The sequence below is a fragment of the Littorina saxatilis genome, linkage group LG11 (assembly GCF_037325665.1).
Source record: "Littorina saxatilis isolate snail1 linkage group LG11, US_GU_Lsax_2.0, whole genome shotgun sequence".
Taxonomy (NCBI): Eukaryota; Metazoa; Mollusca; class Gastropoda; order Littorinimorpha; family Littorinidae; genus Littorina; species Littorina saxatilis.
Genome location: NC_090255.1, coordinates 25076061 through 25092309, shown reverse-complemented (window position 1 = coordinate 25092309; position 16249 = coordinate 25076061). Strand labels below are relative to the sequence as shown.

Genomic DNA, 16249 nt, shown 5'->3' with positions numbered 1-16249 from the left:
CTTGAAGGCCTAGAAGCCAGGTTTCTGGAAATTCCTTTCAAAAGGTCTTGGATTTGCAGAAACTGTGCAGAGGGTTACAGAGTTGCTAGCAAAAAATCCTGTTCAGTTTTTGTATTTTTTCAAAACATTTCGTATGTGCACAGATTTCACCCGGCCTGTAGTGTCCAAAAAAGCTCAAACTAAAAATATGTTCATATCCACGTGTCGACGGTTTGTCGCAGCACGGAAAAGAGTGCTTTGCGACTTATGTCCCCTTTTCTCAAACGCTGTCACGTTTATCCACTCAGGCTCGATAGTCTTTGAGCAACACCTTCGCAGTTTGCTGGTTGTTGTTTCCCTCACTCCCGCCCGCCTGGTCGAGTTTACCAGTGCATAGTTGGCGCTAGTTTAGCATAGTTCTGGTACTATCGGGGCACAGGTGCCCTTTTAGGCCACAAAGTTCATCCCTCCTTTGTTTGGAAGAGGTTTGGGTCGCAAAATGTGTCCAGCCTTTGAACTCTGAATTTCAACATCTAAAACTCTCTTTTTTTTTTAGTCGGAAGTTTGAATTTTAAAGTTCAAAACGCTGTATTCTTTTGTGGATCTTCGCATTGCAAAACTCGGTGTCTGTTTTTTTGTCTGTGAAGCTGTTGACAGAAGATGTACTCCGTCTGATCTCCTGATCTTCAGTGGAGTAGAAAAAACTGCACTTCCGTTCTACACGAGGCAAAATCGGCTTTTAGCTCTTTCAGAAGCAGTCATTTTTTCTTGTTTTCCATTATCTGAAAGGGATTTATTCCAGCATTCACTAGCTTACGTGATGAAAAGAGTGTATATACTATACCATGACAGCTTTGTCGTCCGTCTACCACAGGTAGTTGATACAAAGGAATTACAATTTGGAGGCTTGAATTTGGCTTTTTTTTTTTTTTTTACAGAGATCCATGTCACTTTCTCTTTCCAATAAAGAATGTAATATTAAACAACCTCACACATCGACCGGTTTTGCTAACAGCAACAGATTTCAAGATAACAGCGAGCCCTAAGTTTTCTCAGATGCTCTCTAGGAGACTAAATGTGCCACAGATTAATGTACAGTTAAACATACAGATACCAAGTGTGTTATGTAATGTTATTGTTTATCGATTAAAAGGGCACGCTTAAGCGTCTTCCCAAAAGTTAAAAAAAAAAAAAGTAAAAAAAAGTTTAAAAAAATAAACGAATGTTAAATCCTGTTTTGTCTATAAAAATTTTAAAAAGTTTTTAAAAAAAGTTTAAAAAAAAGACACACCCCTCGCTAGTGACTGGCCCGTGGATGGTTGTTCTCACTAAAAGCTAGGGTATTCTCTCTTTCATAACTCATACAAACCCAACAGAGTTATTATCGGAATTCGTCTACTGCGGAATAAACGAGCCAGTTGACCATGTTCTGCTTCGGTGCTGTTCTCAAGGAGACACAGACATCCCCTAAAACCTATAAAAACAAAAAAGACCCCCCCCCCAAAAAAAAAAAAAAATGTCCATTAAAATCAATTGGAAAATGGTCACAAAAAATGAATATTAATCTGAATAAGACAACTGTCTTTTCACAAGTTATAAAAACAACTATTGATACTAGATTGCGGCGGTTACAGTATAGAATGTTATACAAAATTATCCCAACAAGGCGTCTGTTGTTTTTGAAAAAAATTGTAGACTCTTCACTGTGTTTCTTCTGTAAAGAAGAAGACAGTTTGGATCATTTCTTCTGGGACTGCCCTACAGTACAGTCTTTTTGGAGGGATTTTCTAAAGTGGCTGCAGGGAAGTTTTTCACACTGTGCACTGTTGATTTTATCAAAGGAATTTATTATGTTTGGTTGTAAAGAGGCTGTACTTACAGACAGGGTTTCTGATTTGTTCTTGTTGCTTGCAAAATATTATCTGTATACTGCAAGACTGAAAGACATGCTGCCACACATTGATATTTGTAAGACAATTGTACAACGATTTAGAATTTATAGAAAGATATAACGCCTTCATTAGTAGCAATATTGAACAATTTAATGCTGATTGGAACAAGTACAAGGATCAGTTTTGATTGATCCTGTTTTGTTTGTTGTTGTTTTTATGTCTCCTATTACACGTGTCCAGTTTAAAAGCCTTCTTTGTCATCATGTTCACGAGTTTTCATTCACAAACACCTGGGAAATAAATCTCATGTTCCCCAGGAAATAAATCGAGGTGGTGAATGGCTTTGAGCTTTCAGGTGAAACGTGGATGGTCAAAGTAAAGCCAATCAGGCTGATTGTTTGATGTGTGGAACCATCGCGGCTTTGGATTTGTGTTTCCAAGGACAACGATTGTAAGCATTCACTCTCAAAGACCCAATCAATGTTGATAATTACCGCGGCGAGTCATGGTCAATTTGCAACTTATCTCTGTTGTAACCGAGTGCCGAAACACTACGATCACCTCGGGAGGCGAAGTGCAATCAAACAGGATTGAAAATGTTAGGGCCAATTTCTTAGCGGACCACTGTCCATCCAAAGTTCGCAGAATGGGAACAGCACGAACATGTTCAGTGGTCATAGTATGCCATCACCTGAACATATCATGCCGAGTCCCATCCCTGCTCGCAAGCGCCAGATGTAACCGAGTGCCGTAACACTACGATCACCTCGGGAGGCGAAGTGCAATCAAACAGGATTAAAAATGTTAGGGCTAATGTCTTAGCCCCATTAAAAACTGTTATGCAAACCCGAAGGTTTCCATGAACATACGGACAATCGGAAACCACCAGACCCCATCACAAACAGAATTCCACAATCCAGAGGTGTTGACTTAAAGGCCAACAACTCGGGTTCAGAGTCTGCTGTGAAAGGAGCGGTAGCCTCCCCTGTCACAATCGCCCCCGTTTGAATGAACTCCGTCCCGAAGTTCCGAACCGGGGGACAACTGTCCATCCCAAGTTCGCAGAATGGGAACAGCACGAAAATGTTCAGTGGTCATATTATGCCATTACCTGAACAAATCATGCCGAGTCCCATCCCTGCTCGCAGCGCCAGATGTAACCGAGTGCCGAAACACTACGATCACCTCGAGAGGCGAAGTGCAATCAAACAGGATTGAAAATGTTAGGGCCAATTTCTTAGCCCTATAAAAACTGTTATGCAAACCCGAAGGTTTCCATGAACATACGGACAATCGGAAACCACCAGACCCCATCACAAACAGAATTCCACAATCCAGATTGGGCTGTGAAAGGAGCGGTAGCCTCCTCTGTCACACTGTAGTCGCAAAATCCACAACGAAAAGTCATAAACACTTAAAAAGAAAAGAAATATGCTCAACACTTACTGAGCTCACACGTATGATCGCAGCTCTGTACATTTTCAGACTGGAAGAAAAGCGTCAACAAGCTACGTTTGACGTCACATACAAGGTTGACGTGTTATCTCGAGCTACTGTGACGATGCTTTGTGGCCCGGAGTTGGATTCTAAAAATTCGTCTCCCTGTGGGTTATTGTAAACTGTGCATTTTGTTGCACAACCAAAATGATGACAAAAACGATGTTTGGTGGCTTGTCGTCAGACCAGCATTTTGTTGTTGGTCTTCGGGGAGCATATCGCCTTTTGTCTCATATTTATCAACCGCGGCCTTCGGCCTTGGTCGATAAAGATGAAACAAAAGACGATATGGTCCCCTTTAAACCAACAAAAAAGCTGGTCTGTCAACAAGCCACCAAACATCTTATAATGTCCACAAGCCCGTTTTGTTTTAATTGAACATGTACTCAATGACAATTACTTAGACCACCACCATCTCTCTCTCTCTCTCTCTCTCTCTCTCTCTCTCTCTCTCTCTCTCTCTCTCTCTCTTCTCTCTCTCTCTCTCTCTCTCTCTCTCTCTCTCTCTCTCTCTCTCTCTCTCTCTCTCTCTCTCTCTCTCTCTCTTACACCCCTTACCTGTACGCAAACCTTCACCCATATAAATGTATGTTAAATGTATGTTTATTGTAAATACGTGCCAATGTATATTTGTAAACTTGTCTTTATATATATATATATAAAAAAGAGAGAAAAAAGTCAACACCAAAACAAACAAAAAAAATGACAAAAAAGCATACAAAACAAAATTTAAAAAAAAAGAAGAAAACACATATTAAGTAAAAACTAGAACTAATGAGAAAAATGACATAAAACAAACACTCAGACAAATGCTGCAAGACTGCTGTTAGTTCCGGTGTTTCAAGCACGGCACGCACTCAAAACCAAACAAACATACATGTATATAAAATTATGTTCATGCTTTTTCTAGTTTTAAAGTGTTTTAGCAAAATTGTCCCTTCCCACAGAGGCACTTTTCCCCCCAAGGACCAAGGTTCATGGTCGAAACAACACATAACATACCTACAAATCGAACACACACTAAAAACAAAAAGTTAAAAACAGCAGAAAAAAAACAATAGAAAACAAAACAACAAAGAACATCAGTGAAAAAAAAAGGCCTCCACAGTCGTCAGAATTCACCCTGGCACATTACGAGTGGGCCGTGCGCAATAACCATTTGACTGGTTAACGTAAAACAACAACACGCACTTGTCACTGTAATTGTCAGTGGGCTTTCAATATTAACAGGTGCTTTCCCAGTCAACTGAGGACAGGTCCGAACCCCCGGCCCAGTGCTTGAGAGGCAAACACCGAAGCTGACCATCTAGAACCTGCCTTGACCAGTGGGCAAATTGGCCTTCTTGACCGCGATGCCTGCAAATGTTTGTTCCTTGGTTGAAACTTTTCTTCTTCTTTTGTTTACGGAGGCTATGTTGCCGGGGTTGGCTGAGCGGTTGACTGTATCTCTGGCAGGGTGAAGGTGGTGTTGGTGTGTGGGTGGGCTGGTTGGTTGCTTGATTGCTTTGATCTTGAGATGGACATGTCATATTTCAAGGTGCCTAAATTATTTGCTGTAATTATAAGAATAAACATCATAGATGCAATCAAATGAGGAAAACAAAACACACACAAAAACACAGCATCTCGTCAAGCAACTCCCCAATGAGGAACAGATTAAAACTAGTTGCAAAAGAATCGTTGAATTCATGCCATCAGTTTTGTGTGAAATTGCTGTATATCTCTATTACTTAAAAGCATTTTCAACCTTCATTTTACTTGAACAAGCGGACAGTTGTGTGGTTTGCAAGGGGTGACACTGCATTGGGCTTGTGAGCGTGTGTGTGTGTGTCGGATTAAAAATAACAAAAACAAGAAATGTTAGTTATTGGGACGTTTAACTTTTGACAAAACAAAACATTCAGAAATACGCTGGCCTAATGGTCTTTCTAGTCGTCAGACATACAAATAATTATGAGACAGATAAAAATAAAAATAAATAACTCAATAGGCGTTGAATTCGACCTCTGGTATGAAAGATGACCTTTGATTCTGACTATCCTTATACCAGAGGTCGAATTCAAGTCATTTTATTTGTCTCATAATTATGTGTGTACCTTGGACACATCTAATGTGGCAGCGCTGCGGTAATTGGTGAATACATTTATCAGAAAATAACAGCCTAGATTTACAAATCAGCAAAACTAAGATTCACTGTACTTCTTGTAGGTGTTGAGATCGCGAAACACAGCATCTCAAAAGCTCTGCTGAAAAGCAAAGTAACAAGTAGAAAAAACTTGTAAACATAAAAGAAGGGAATAAAGAAAACAATACTACAGTAGCAGTACCGAATGTGTCAAGCTCTACTTAACGAAATCCGAAACATGACACAAAAAATAATCGTGCAAATATGAGACTCAAAGAAATAGAAGAAAAATTGGAAGAGGAAGAGTACTCGAGCAGATCTTTAACCTTGGCCATGCATATTTTGATAAAAACCAGTATCACCCCTCTCTGTTCTTCCCACGCCGCCCCCTACCCTTCCCCACCCTTCTAAGCAAACATAATATGCCGTCTGCCACAAAACGTGAACTGTCTTCTGCAATTGAATTTTTTATTTTTTAAATTTTTTTTATTTGTTTTTTGGGGGGTGGGTCCTTGACCTTGCTAATGTTTGCCAGCCCTCCCTGTGTGTATTCGACATGACCTTAACCTCAGCCAAGATTAAAGCATTTTTTCACTAATTTTGTTGATTTGCTTGCTTGTGGGTTTTTTTCAAAACACATTGCACGCACGCCGTTCTTGACCTTTTTTCTATAACTTTTTTGAACGCATTTCTTCATTGTTTTATTTTATCTGAATATTTACACAATCAAAAAACAAGAAAGGTAGGTTGTTGGAACGTTCGTTATTGACAAAACAATACATTCACACATATTTTTGGAACGTTGGCAGTCTCTTTGTTTTTGGATTTGAATATTTACACATTTTTACAATACAACTGTTGTGCATTATAATTGAATATCAATACAACTGTTGTGCATTATAATTGAATATCAACCATTTCGATATTTTTGTCTTCACATTATGTTATTTACAAACATATTATTATCTAATTGTTTATTTACGCACTTACTCGGTGACATTCTACCTGTTACGCTGAGTAGAAAGTCAGTTTATCCTTAACTTAGTTTATTCGTTGACTTCTTTGTTGATTCTGTTGCTATATGTGCCTTGTTAATGTGTCTACCTGTAATCTACTTCTTCTTCGTTCATGGGCTTAGACTCCCACGTTCACTAATGTTTTTAGCACGAGTGTTTTTTTTTTACGTGTATGACCGTTTTTACCCCGCCATTCAGGCAGTATTCGCCGATTTCGGGGGAGCCATGCTGGGTATTTTCGCGTTTCTATAATCCACCGAACTCTGACATGGATTACAGGATCTTTTCCGTGCGTACTTGGTCTTGTGTTTGCGTGTACACACGAAGGGGGTTAAGTCACTAGCAGGTCTGCACATAAGTTGACCTGGGAGATCGGAAAAATCTCCACTCTTAACCCACCAGGCGGCAGCGACCGGGATTCGAACTCCCGATCTCCCGATTTGGAGGCCGATGTCTTACCACCACGCCACTGCGCCCGTCTACCTGTAATCTGACTTAAATCACCTGGGCAAATTACTTCAAATCATCATCTCTGATCAAGGGCCTCTACATTTTGTTTCTTTATGACAAACGAAACGACCTTCTCTTCAACCGGCACGGTTGGCCCCGTGATCGGGAGGTCGTGGGTTCGAACCCCGGCCGGGTCATACCTAAGACTTTAAAATTGGCAATCTAGTGGCTGCTCCGCCTAGCGTCTGGCATTATGGGGTTAGTGCATGCTAGGACTGGTTGGTCCGGTGTCAGAATAATGTGACTGGGTGAGACATGAAGCCTGTGCTGCGACTTCTGTCTTGTGTGTGGCGCACGTTATGTGTCAAAGCAGCACCGCCCTGATATGGCCCTTCGTGGTCGGCTGGGCGTTAAGCAAACAAACGAAACGACCTTCTCTTCATTTTAAATGTCAAGAAACAACGCCACCCCCACATGAAGCAACATTTGTGTTACGTGTGAATGTACACTTTGACACGTTTGATTCTTTGAATGGTAAGTTAATTCAGGCAAGCAAAATATTCCCCACCAAAGTCGAAGAGACAACAGAAATGTCACATGTAAACCGATTTAGTGTCACTTTGGAAAAGAGAGACAGATAGACAGACAGAGACGGACACACATACAGAAAGACAGACGGACGGACAGGCAGAAAGAGAAAGAAAGACGCAGAGAGAGAGAGAGAGGGTGAGAGAGAAAAAGAGAGAGAAAGTGTGTGTGTGTGTGTGTGTGTGTGTGTGTGTTTGTGTGTGTGTGTGTGTGTGTGTGTGTGTGAGAGAGAAAGAGGGAGACAGAGAGAGAGATTAACAAACACACAGAATAATATATAATATGCAATGAAAATTATACTTATGGACAGAAAATTCATATTTATGCACAGGTACGTGCGCCTTGACAACACAGACAGACACACACACACACACACACACACACACATACACACACACACACACACACACACACACACACACACACACACACACACACACACACACACACACACACACACACACACTGTCTCCATCGAAATTGTTGCACACAAGAATTTAACTCTTTTTTATTCGTCTCCAAAATTCACCAGTTTCACAACCCTTCGTCATGTAACTGTCCCACTCTCTCTTTCAGGCACACGCAAATAAAATACTTACAACTTTTTACGTCGGGCGTCTGCATATTTTTCTGCTGATGGCTCCGCACAGGACAGAGCCAGGGAGGATGTGTCCCTCTCTGGTTTCTGCCCCTCGGTCCTAATCTCTGTAGCCACTTGTGAGTCTTGTTTGGGCTGACCGAGACGACCAGGTCGTATCACTCGTGATCTAGCTTGACCAGCCGAGACAGCAGACGACACCGCCCCTCCCTCCCCCCTACCCTCTCCTCCCCTTCCCCCCTGGGCGGCGTATTTGCCGAGAGAGTGACGTGCCTTGCTCACAAACACGGCCCAGAAGCGAACGACCCTACAACAACAAAAATCCAAAAACAAAAACCATATGTACACTCGACTGCGACAGCTCTGGTCAAGTGCGAGAAGAAAAACGAGTCGAATTCTTCCCCCCTTGTGAGGCGTGGCTACCACAGACTAGTTCTTCTTCTTTTCTTCGATAGGTTTGATTTTTTTGCTGCTCGCTCCCTGAATTGGAACGTTCGCCGGTCGGTGTTGTCATTTGCAAAGTGGTTGGTTACACCAAGACCAACGACCGCCGTTAGTTTTGGCAAAACGAGGCGAGTGCGCATGTGTGCGCATGCGTAATATTTGCAGAAAATAGCTTGCAGTATAAAAGCGGAAAACAAAAGTTGGACGCAACTTTGTAGTGAGGTCAGTAGTGTCGGGACACAGGGGGAGAATAACAGTTTCACAAAAAGATCTGAAACATTTTGCACAGCTTCACTGCAAATGCACTGCGCACCGAAATGCAGCCTCGATTTCTGTTGGGAAACGTAGCCACAGTGGAAGAGACAATGAAATAGTAGACTGTACTTATAAATTCCCGTAGGTTATTTTCTGTGGAAGTTGCTTTTCCATTTAACATAATTCCAATCGAAACAAATCGTCGAAAAAGTTCCAAGGAGTAAATAATCAACGCCAGAGAGTGCAACCCTGTTGCATATTCGTCCAGTACCCAGTATTCATCGACATACTGTTTGGCAGCTGGATTGAATACACAATTACGGCACGACGCATGACACGACCAATTTCAAGAATGGATTTCGCTTTTTCCATGCTGGTTGTTTCAAGCATTTTGGACATTGCAACAGGTTAGTAATATTTTTGTTTCAGTTATCTGTGTTTATATACTGCTGATTTATTTTTCAATGTCAATGTTTTCCAGGATTCTGATATAATCACAGGTTTCTAACACTCCTGTTCATCATGTTCGTGTCTGTCTGTCTATGTATGCTGGAAAAAGGTGCTTGTGCTCATTCATTTGTCAATTTCAATATTTCGAGCATTTTGGATCTTGCAGCAGCATAGTAACATTTCTGCTATAGTTAGTTGATGCGGGCCGGTATATGAATGCAACAAATGCACATGTACTGCTTCATTTCTTAAAATTGTAATGACGTTTCTGACTCTAAGTGTTCTTGTTAAAACAGCAAAGTGTTTCGAGAATGTACTTTGTCACAATGACTGTAATTACAAGCAGTTGAAAATTGCTTCTGATGTCTCAGCCAGACTGCAATTTGACTCGATCGCATTTGCATTATATACCCACGTGTGAAGAGCTGGTTTATTTATCGCATGGGTGGTCTCATCCTTGTATGTGGGATAACTGGTATTTCCATTTTACTTACATTATTCTTCTCTGCCATCGTCTAAAAGCACATAGCCTCTTCTGAGCTAGATAATAGTGCCTTGATACCAGTAAACTAAGAACGATAAAGTAGTGTCATTAAAGTATCGAAACTACCGACATTCTTATTCTTATCGTGTTATGATGGTAATGCTTGTGGATAACAATGCATGGTTTTTATATCCTACATTCTCTGCAAAACTGACGCGTCTCTCGCCTAAAAGTCAGACTTTAAAAAAAAAACGATAGTCCTCTATTGGGAAGACTTTTCAGAATTCTTCAACGAAAATATAACTGAATTGTTTTTTAAAATAGCAAATTCATTCTACTGTTTAAAGTGTTTATTAAACTTAGCGAATAACAATTTGCGTTTTTGTTTTGCATTCAGCTGTGAAAATTAAGCGAATGCATCTTGAGCGTGAATATTTGTAGTACAGAAGTAACGGGATTGTTTTCTTCTTTTTTTTCTTCTCAACAGTGTGTATTTTGCACGCCTCCGAGTATGAGCTCTGCTGAACATAACAACTTAACAGCATGGCCACTGCCCATTTCGATTTTTCATTATGCGGGGCAGAAACTGGAAACATAAAAAAATAATGCTCTAATTTTCGTATCCCAGATATTCCAATGGATTTTCTGTATTTCGCATGTGGCATTTTCAATTGTGACTTTCTGAATATTTTAACTTTTCATTATTTAGATCACACAGTCTTCAAAACAAAATATGAGATAATGTATCGATTGAGCACTGGATTTCCCTTCTTTGAGCCATGTGACGTCAGAGGCCGACAAAAATTCATATTTAGGCGGCCAGCCGAGACTACAAAATAGTGCATGTTTGTGTGCGTTCAATCATAAAAACAAAAAAGGAATTCTAACCAGAATCCATCGATACATAAATGTTATTTGTATTTTTGACCAAAATATGACATTTTACACAGATCTCGACAGCCATTGTTCACCTCGACCGCTAGCGCGGTCTCGGAGGAACACTGACTGTCTCGATCTGTGTAAAATGTCATATTTTGGTCAAAAGTACAAATAACGTATAATATTGTAGTGCAGTCGACGACAGGATGACTCACTATCACACCCTCAAAATAGATAGATGCGTAGGGACAAGTTGAAAGGTTGTGAAAAAGGAAGCAGTCATATGGATATGGACAAACACTAAACATCTGAGGCAATATTTCCGCAAGGGCGATCAGTACTATTATCCTGTTAAAATGACTTGTTTCCAGCTTTCGCGGTTTAAGCCTATGCAGGTAAATATTCACAAATCAAGAGAAACCCGTCACATTTATACCCGAAAAGAGCACTTAGTATAAGCTGAGCTTGTTGTACGGTAACAAATGTTCATATCGTTTGGTACATGTCACCCTGTATTTCCGGAATACATTTTGTTTAAACCAAAAGAGCACCACGCTCAACATTACATTGTAATATATTTGTTCAAACTTTCGTGCTTCTTAAAACTGTCTCGCTCACTGGACACAAGCTGAGCGAGGACTGGAAGGAAGCAGATCTTGGCAGCTGTGGACTGGGTGGCCAAGACGTGGACTGGGTGGCCGAGTGGTAACGCACTTGCGCTCGGAAGCGAGAGGTTGCGAGTTCGACCCTGGGTCAGGGCGTTAGCAATTTTCTCCCCCCTTTCCTAACCTAGGTGGTGGGTTCAAGTGCTAGTCTTTCGGATGAGACGAAAAACCGAGGTCCCTTTGTGTACACTACATTGGGGTGTGCACGTTAAAGATCCCACGATTGACAAAAGGGTCTTTCCTGGCAAAATTGTATAGGCATAGATAAAAATGTCCACCAAAATACCACGGGTGTGACTTGGAATGATAAGCCGTGAAAAGTGGGGTATGCGCCGAAATGGCTGCGATCTGCTGGCCAATGTGAATGTGTGATGTATTGTGTAAAAAAAAAATCCATCTCACACGGCATAAATAAATCCCTGCGCCTTGAATATGTGCGCGATATAAATTGCATTAAAAAAAAAAGGTTAAAAATAAAATCCCTGCGCTTAGAACTGTGCCCACGGAATACGCGCGATATAAGCCTCATACTGATTGATTGAATGAGCTGTGAGAAGCTTGAATACGGAACACCTGACTCATCAGAGAGGCCAAAGTGGCGCGTCATTGTCACGCAGGCTTCTCAGAGGTTTAAATCTACCCATTTGGGTCGTATCACTCAAACATTTAGCAGGGTAGAGCAAACAGATTAGGAATAGCATTTAACCCTTTCAACAAAAGATAGTATGAATCGTCATGAACAACTTTTTTCCTGAAAGGTCTTTGTCTACATTTTTATACCGAAATCGCCATTTGACCATTAAAATGCAGAGTCTATTATCTACAAATATCAACAATACACCCCCTTTCGATCAGGAAAGACGAAGCCAGTGTAGCCGTTTGAAAATTCATTGTAGTATTCCAGCGTAGTACTCATAGTAGGATATCCTTATTTGGAAAATGCCAAGCGCAAAACTCCTCTCAAATCCCGTGCATTTCGTGAGTTTAAAAAAAAGCGTGGACAGCGCTCCAGTGTCAAACTGTTGCTGCACTTGTTTGGGCGTGGCTATAAGCATAGTGACATGAATTTGATTGGTCAGTATTTTTAGGCAAAGCACATGTTCTCAGCAAACAGAATACAACATATTGGAAGCGTGAGTCACGCTACCCAAAAATAAAATCTTTTTTTACATATATTTTTTTTCTATAACTTTTTTCCCCATGGTTCATTCATCATCTGACATAACTTTTTAGTGAAATCTAACCATACGATTATTGAAAAAAAACAAAAATGTAGCCGACCACCTTTAAAGGTGTATTGTTGATATTTGTAGATAATAGACTCTGCATTTTGATGGTCAAATGGCGATGTCGGTATAAAAATGTAGACAAAGACCTTTAAGCACAAAATAACCTTTCGACCTTTATCGTCTTAATGTTTCTAGCTCCTTGGCATGAAGAGTTGATGAAAAGGCAGCGCCTTTAAAAGTAGAACTGCTCTTGTGGCAAAGTTACTAATAATGCATATTTAAAAAACCCAAGGAAGGTTAGTTAATGGAACGTTTAATTATGGACAAAATGAAATATCGACGAGTACATCGACCTAATGGCCTCTGTATTTAACAGACATACAAATAGTTATGAGACAAATAAAAGACCTAAGCTAACCTCTACGTCATGACGGCAAGAGTTCACTTAGATGTTGGTTTCGAACAGGCTACAACACCATTATAAATGCATCTCAAAATACACATTATAAAATCACATCTAGGTAGACTGCTTGTGCAAGAAATAGCCACATTTTTTGCTGTAAATGTGTTTTAAATTACTTTTAATTTCTTTTGGCTTATAGTGTCGCCAAAAATCCAAAGTGACTGCGCAATACTCATGTTTCTATTTGACAATCTATAAAACTACATAGTTGACTGTATTTCAAATATTAACGTCCTAACAAGAGGGATAACAATGAATATTCTAAAACATTAGAAATCATAGTGCGCAGATTTTTCAGACAGACAGACAGACAGACAGACAGAAATACAAACAAAACCTCGATAGAAAGAAGTTTCGTTTTTTTCAATAGCGAGAGACAGGCTAATTACTTTAAAGCTGACTTGGACACGGAACTGATCTAACATTTGTTTAGAAGATTTCGTTGGCATACTCCTTTTTGAAGTAGAGTTAAGGTGGTGAACATTGACTGAACGTGTGCCACATCCCACAACAAACGCTTTCTTTCTGATAAGTAGCAACAGCTTAAACATTTTATGAAGAATGTAAATAACGTGTGCCACATCCCACAACAAACGCTTTCTTTCTGATAAGTAGCAACAGCTTAAACATTTTTTGAAGAATGTAAATAACGTGTGCCACATCCCACAACAAACGCTTTCTTTCTGATAAGTAGCAACAGCTTAAACATTTTTTGAAGAATGTAAATAACGTGTGCCACATCCCACAACAAACGCTTTCTTTCTGATAAGTAGCAACAGCTTAAACATTTTTTGAAGAATGTAAATAACGTGTTTACGAGCTGCACAAAATAGAACCTTGTCCACATTAATCAGTGATTTGTTTGTATATTGATTGAATTGATAAATTAACTTACTAATATCGTTTTTAGGAGAATGCTTGCTGATCTTTTTTGTTCCGTTCGGTTCAGACTTTTTTGGGTCTTCAGTGTGTCTTTTTATTGCTTGGCGTAATATTTCTCTATTGGTTTCCTTCATTTTGATGGTTTTGAAAAAGCTGATTAGGCTATATTGGGCATGAAAGAGAAACGACAGGTCAAATGTACTCGTTTATGTTTAAGACGCAAGGCCGTTTTTCAGTTGATATTGGCATTGTCAACCCCACTTAACTATTCAGAAAAAGACACATCCCCATTTAGTGAGGCGTTTGATTGTTCTTATCCTTTCAAGGGTGATACTGTTTTGTTTTGTTTTGTTAAAGCAAAAACTTTAACACCTTAAAAGGAAGAGAAAGAGGTGACAAAAGGGGAAAATGGACACACAAGTTTCACTTTGCCGAAAACCTTTGCAACATCGCTCAAATCTGGGAACTTAATCCTTACCGCAACACACAAAACCGCAATCATACAAAAGACGAAGTGTTTTTCCGGATTTGTTGCAGCTGCGAAATTTCCCCCCTTTTGATGTGTGTGTAAAAACACAATCGATGCAAGCTAGGCGTTTAAACAGTATTGCAGCCATGCGATTTTACGAGGATTTTTAAAAGGAAATCGTCGTTTTTTCAACGGGCAGTGTTCCGGGCGAGAAGGGATACCAGGATGCGATGGTGGGAAGGGGGGGGGGGGGGGGGGGGGGGGTGTGGGCGGTTGTGGGAGGAGGGGGTTGGCGATGTTGTCGTATGGTAACTGAGAATACCAAACTGTACAAAATTAAAATGAGAATCAGATTAGCATGAAGTATATTGTTAGATATTACATCTGCGTCTTGTCCTAATGACAGAGACAGAATTATATTTTACAAAAAAGTAAAATTCTGTGAAATTAAATTAAGTAAAACGAGAAACAAAAACACTTAAATAATAATAAGAAACAGAAAAGGTGTGATGTTTGCTTTCAACGATTTTTAGCCAACGAATCCAGTCCAATAACAAAACTTCGTGTATTTTCGATATTCGTCAAGACATAAATTACTTTATGAAGCTGTGGAATATTTGAAAATAGTTCAACTGTTGAGCAATTTCAGTTTGTAGACCATTACGAGTAAGCTCATTGGAGGGTCCTGATTTGGCCTATTATGGTCCGGTGGACCCGAAAAGCAACAGCTAACTAACTAACTAAGCTCATTGGTTGAGCCTGACGGTATTCCTAAGTATTCTTTAAGAGGAAAGCTCCAGAAAACTGCGACCTTGTTACCCCTCCCCCTCCCCCACTCTCTACACCACGCACACAGACACAATCAAAACTTATGCCGGTCAGAAGGGTCCTACAAAGACCTGTTACGCAATAACAACAATAATTAGTCAGACTAAACCCAAAAGCTCTTTTTAAAATCAGGGAAACTACCAAATGCGGCCGAAACACCGGTAAGTCGGACCGTTGTCCATTCTGGTATTTTCGGCCGCATTTTGCAGTTTCCCTGTTTTGAAAAAGAGCTTTTGTTGGAATGTCCCGACTTTAACCAGGAAAATACCGGAATTTCCCGACTTTATACCTATACCGGAAAGTTCTGGTTAACGCAAACATTGAAAGTGTGTGAATTCCCTGATTACTCTTAGGAATGGCCTTACTTTGAAAGGCAGGAAGTCGCTTTATCGCATTTGGAAGCGTTTCCTGTCTATTTCTAGGCCTGGGAATAACATACAAAACCCGTGGTTAAAATAAATGCCAAAAGTAAGCTCGTGATCATGAATGAAATAACCGGGGCGGCTAATTTCTAGAAGGTTAAAGTAATGACAAAACAAAACATCCACGTTACTTCTCGGTACATTGACATATGTGACCTTCCACCACGGAATGAGTCGCATGTCACCTTTGCATGATTTTTTTATATTTTTACATTTTCATAAAGAGTTTTTAATGCTCTATCCAGTGGTGCAAACCGTTTTAGAAAAGAGCAAAAACTGTTTGAGTTATAAGCCTGTGACTAAGGTGACCCACACACTGTTACCAGACACTCCCCGGACTTACATTAAGCCTAGCGCAGAACCGCGCGAGGTGACATGCGACTCATTTCGTGGTGGAGGGTCACATATTGATCTTTAAAGTTAAACAACAAAGTAATGTTGAGAATGTAAAAACGAAGATTCCCAATAATGAACGTCATCACACAAAAACATAATTCCTCTTTTTCTTTGACTGCATAATTATCTCTGTCGTCAGAAGTTGTTATTGGCAACTGCGGAGACTCTAAAGAGGAGTCTAAAGTTGTTATTGTTGTTGTTTGTTGTTGTTGTTTTTTGTGAAGTTTTTTCAATTTTT

At 40.1% G+C, this 16249-nt stretch overlaps 1 protein-coding gene and 1 long non-coding RNA gene across 6 annotated transcripts in view; one reads left to right on the top strand and one right to left on the bottom strand.

Annotated features, from left to right (window-relative positions):
• The window catches only part of LOC138980145 (uncharacterized), a 431218-nt gene that overhangs the window by 45086 nt on the left and 369883 nt on the right, over positions 1-16249 (bottom strand). The gene's annotated exons all lie outside the window — the stretch shown is intronic.
• LOC138980132 (uncharacterized) overlaps positions 8490-16249 on the top strand; it is a 51898-nt gene continuing 44138 nt past the window's right edge. For 2 of the 5 annotated variants that reach the window (XM_070352954.1, XM_070352953.1), the window contains exon 1: positions 8490-9251. In XM_070352954.1, the coding sequence (XP_070209055.1) occupies positions 9176-9251 (76 nt within the window). In that variant the 5' untranslated portion in view covers positions 8490-9175. The remainder of the gene's footprint in view (positions 9252-16249) is intronic. The other 3 variants (XM_070352955.1, XM_070352957.1, XM_070352956.1) reach the window with 2 other exon arrangements.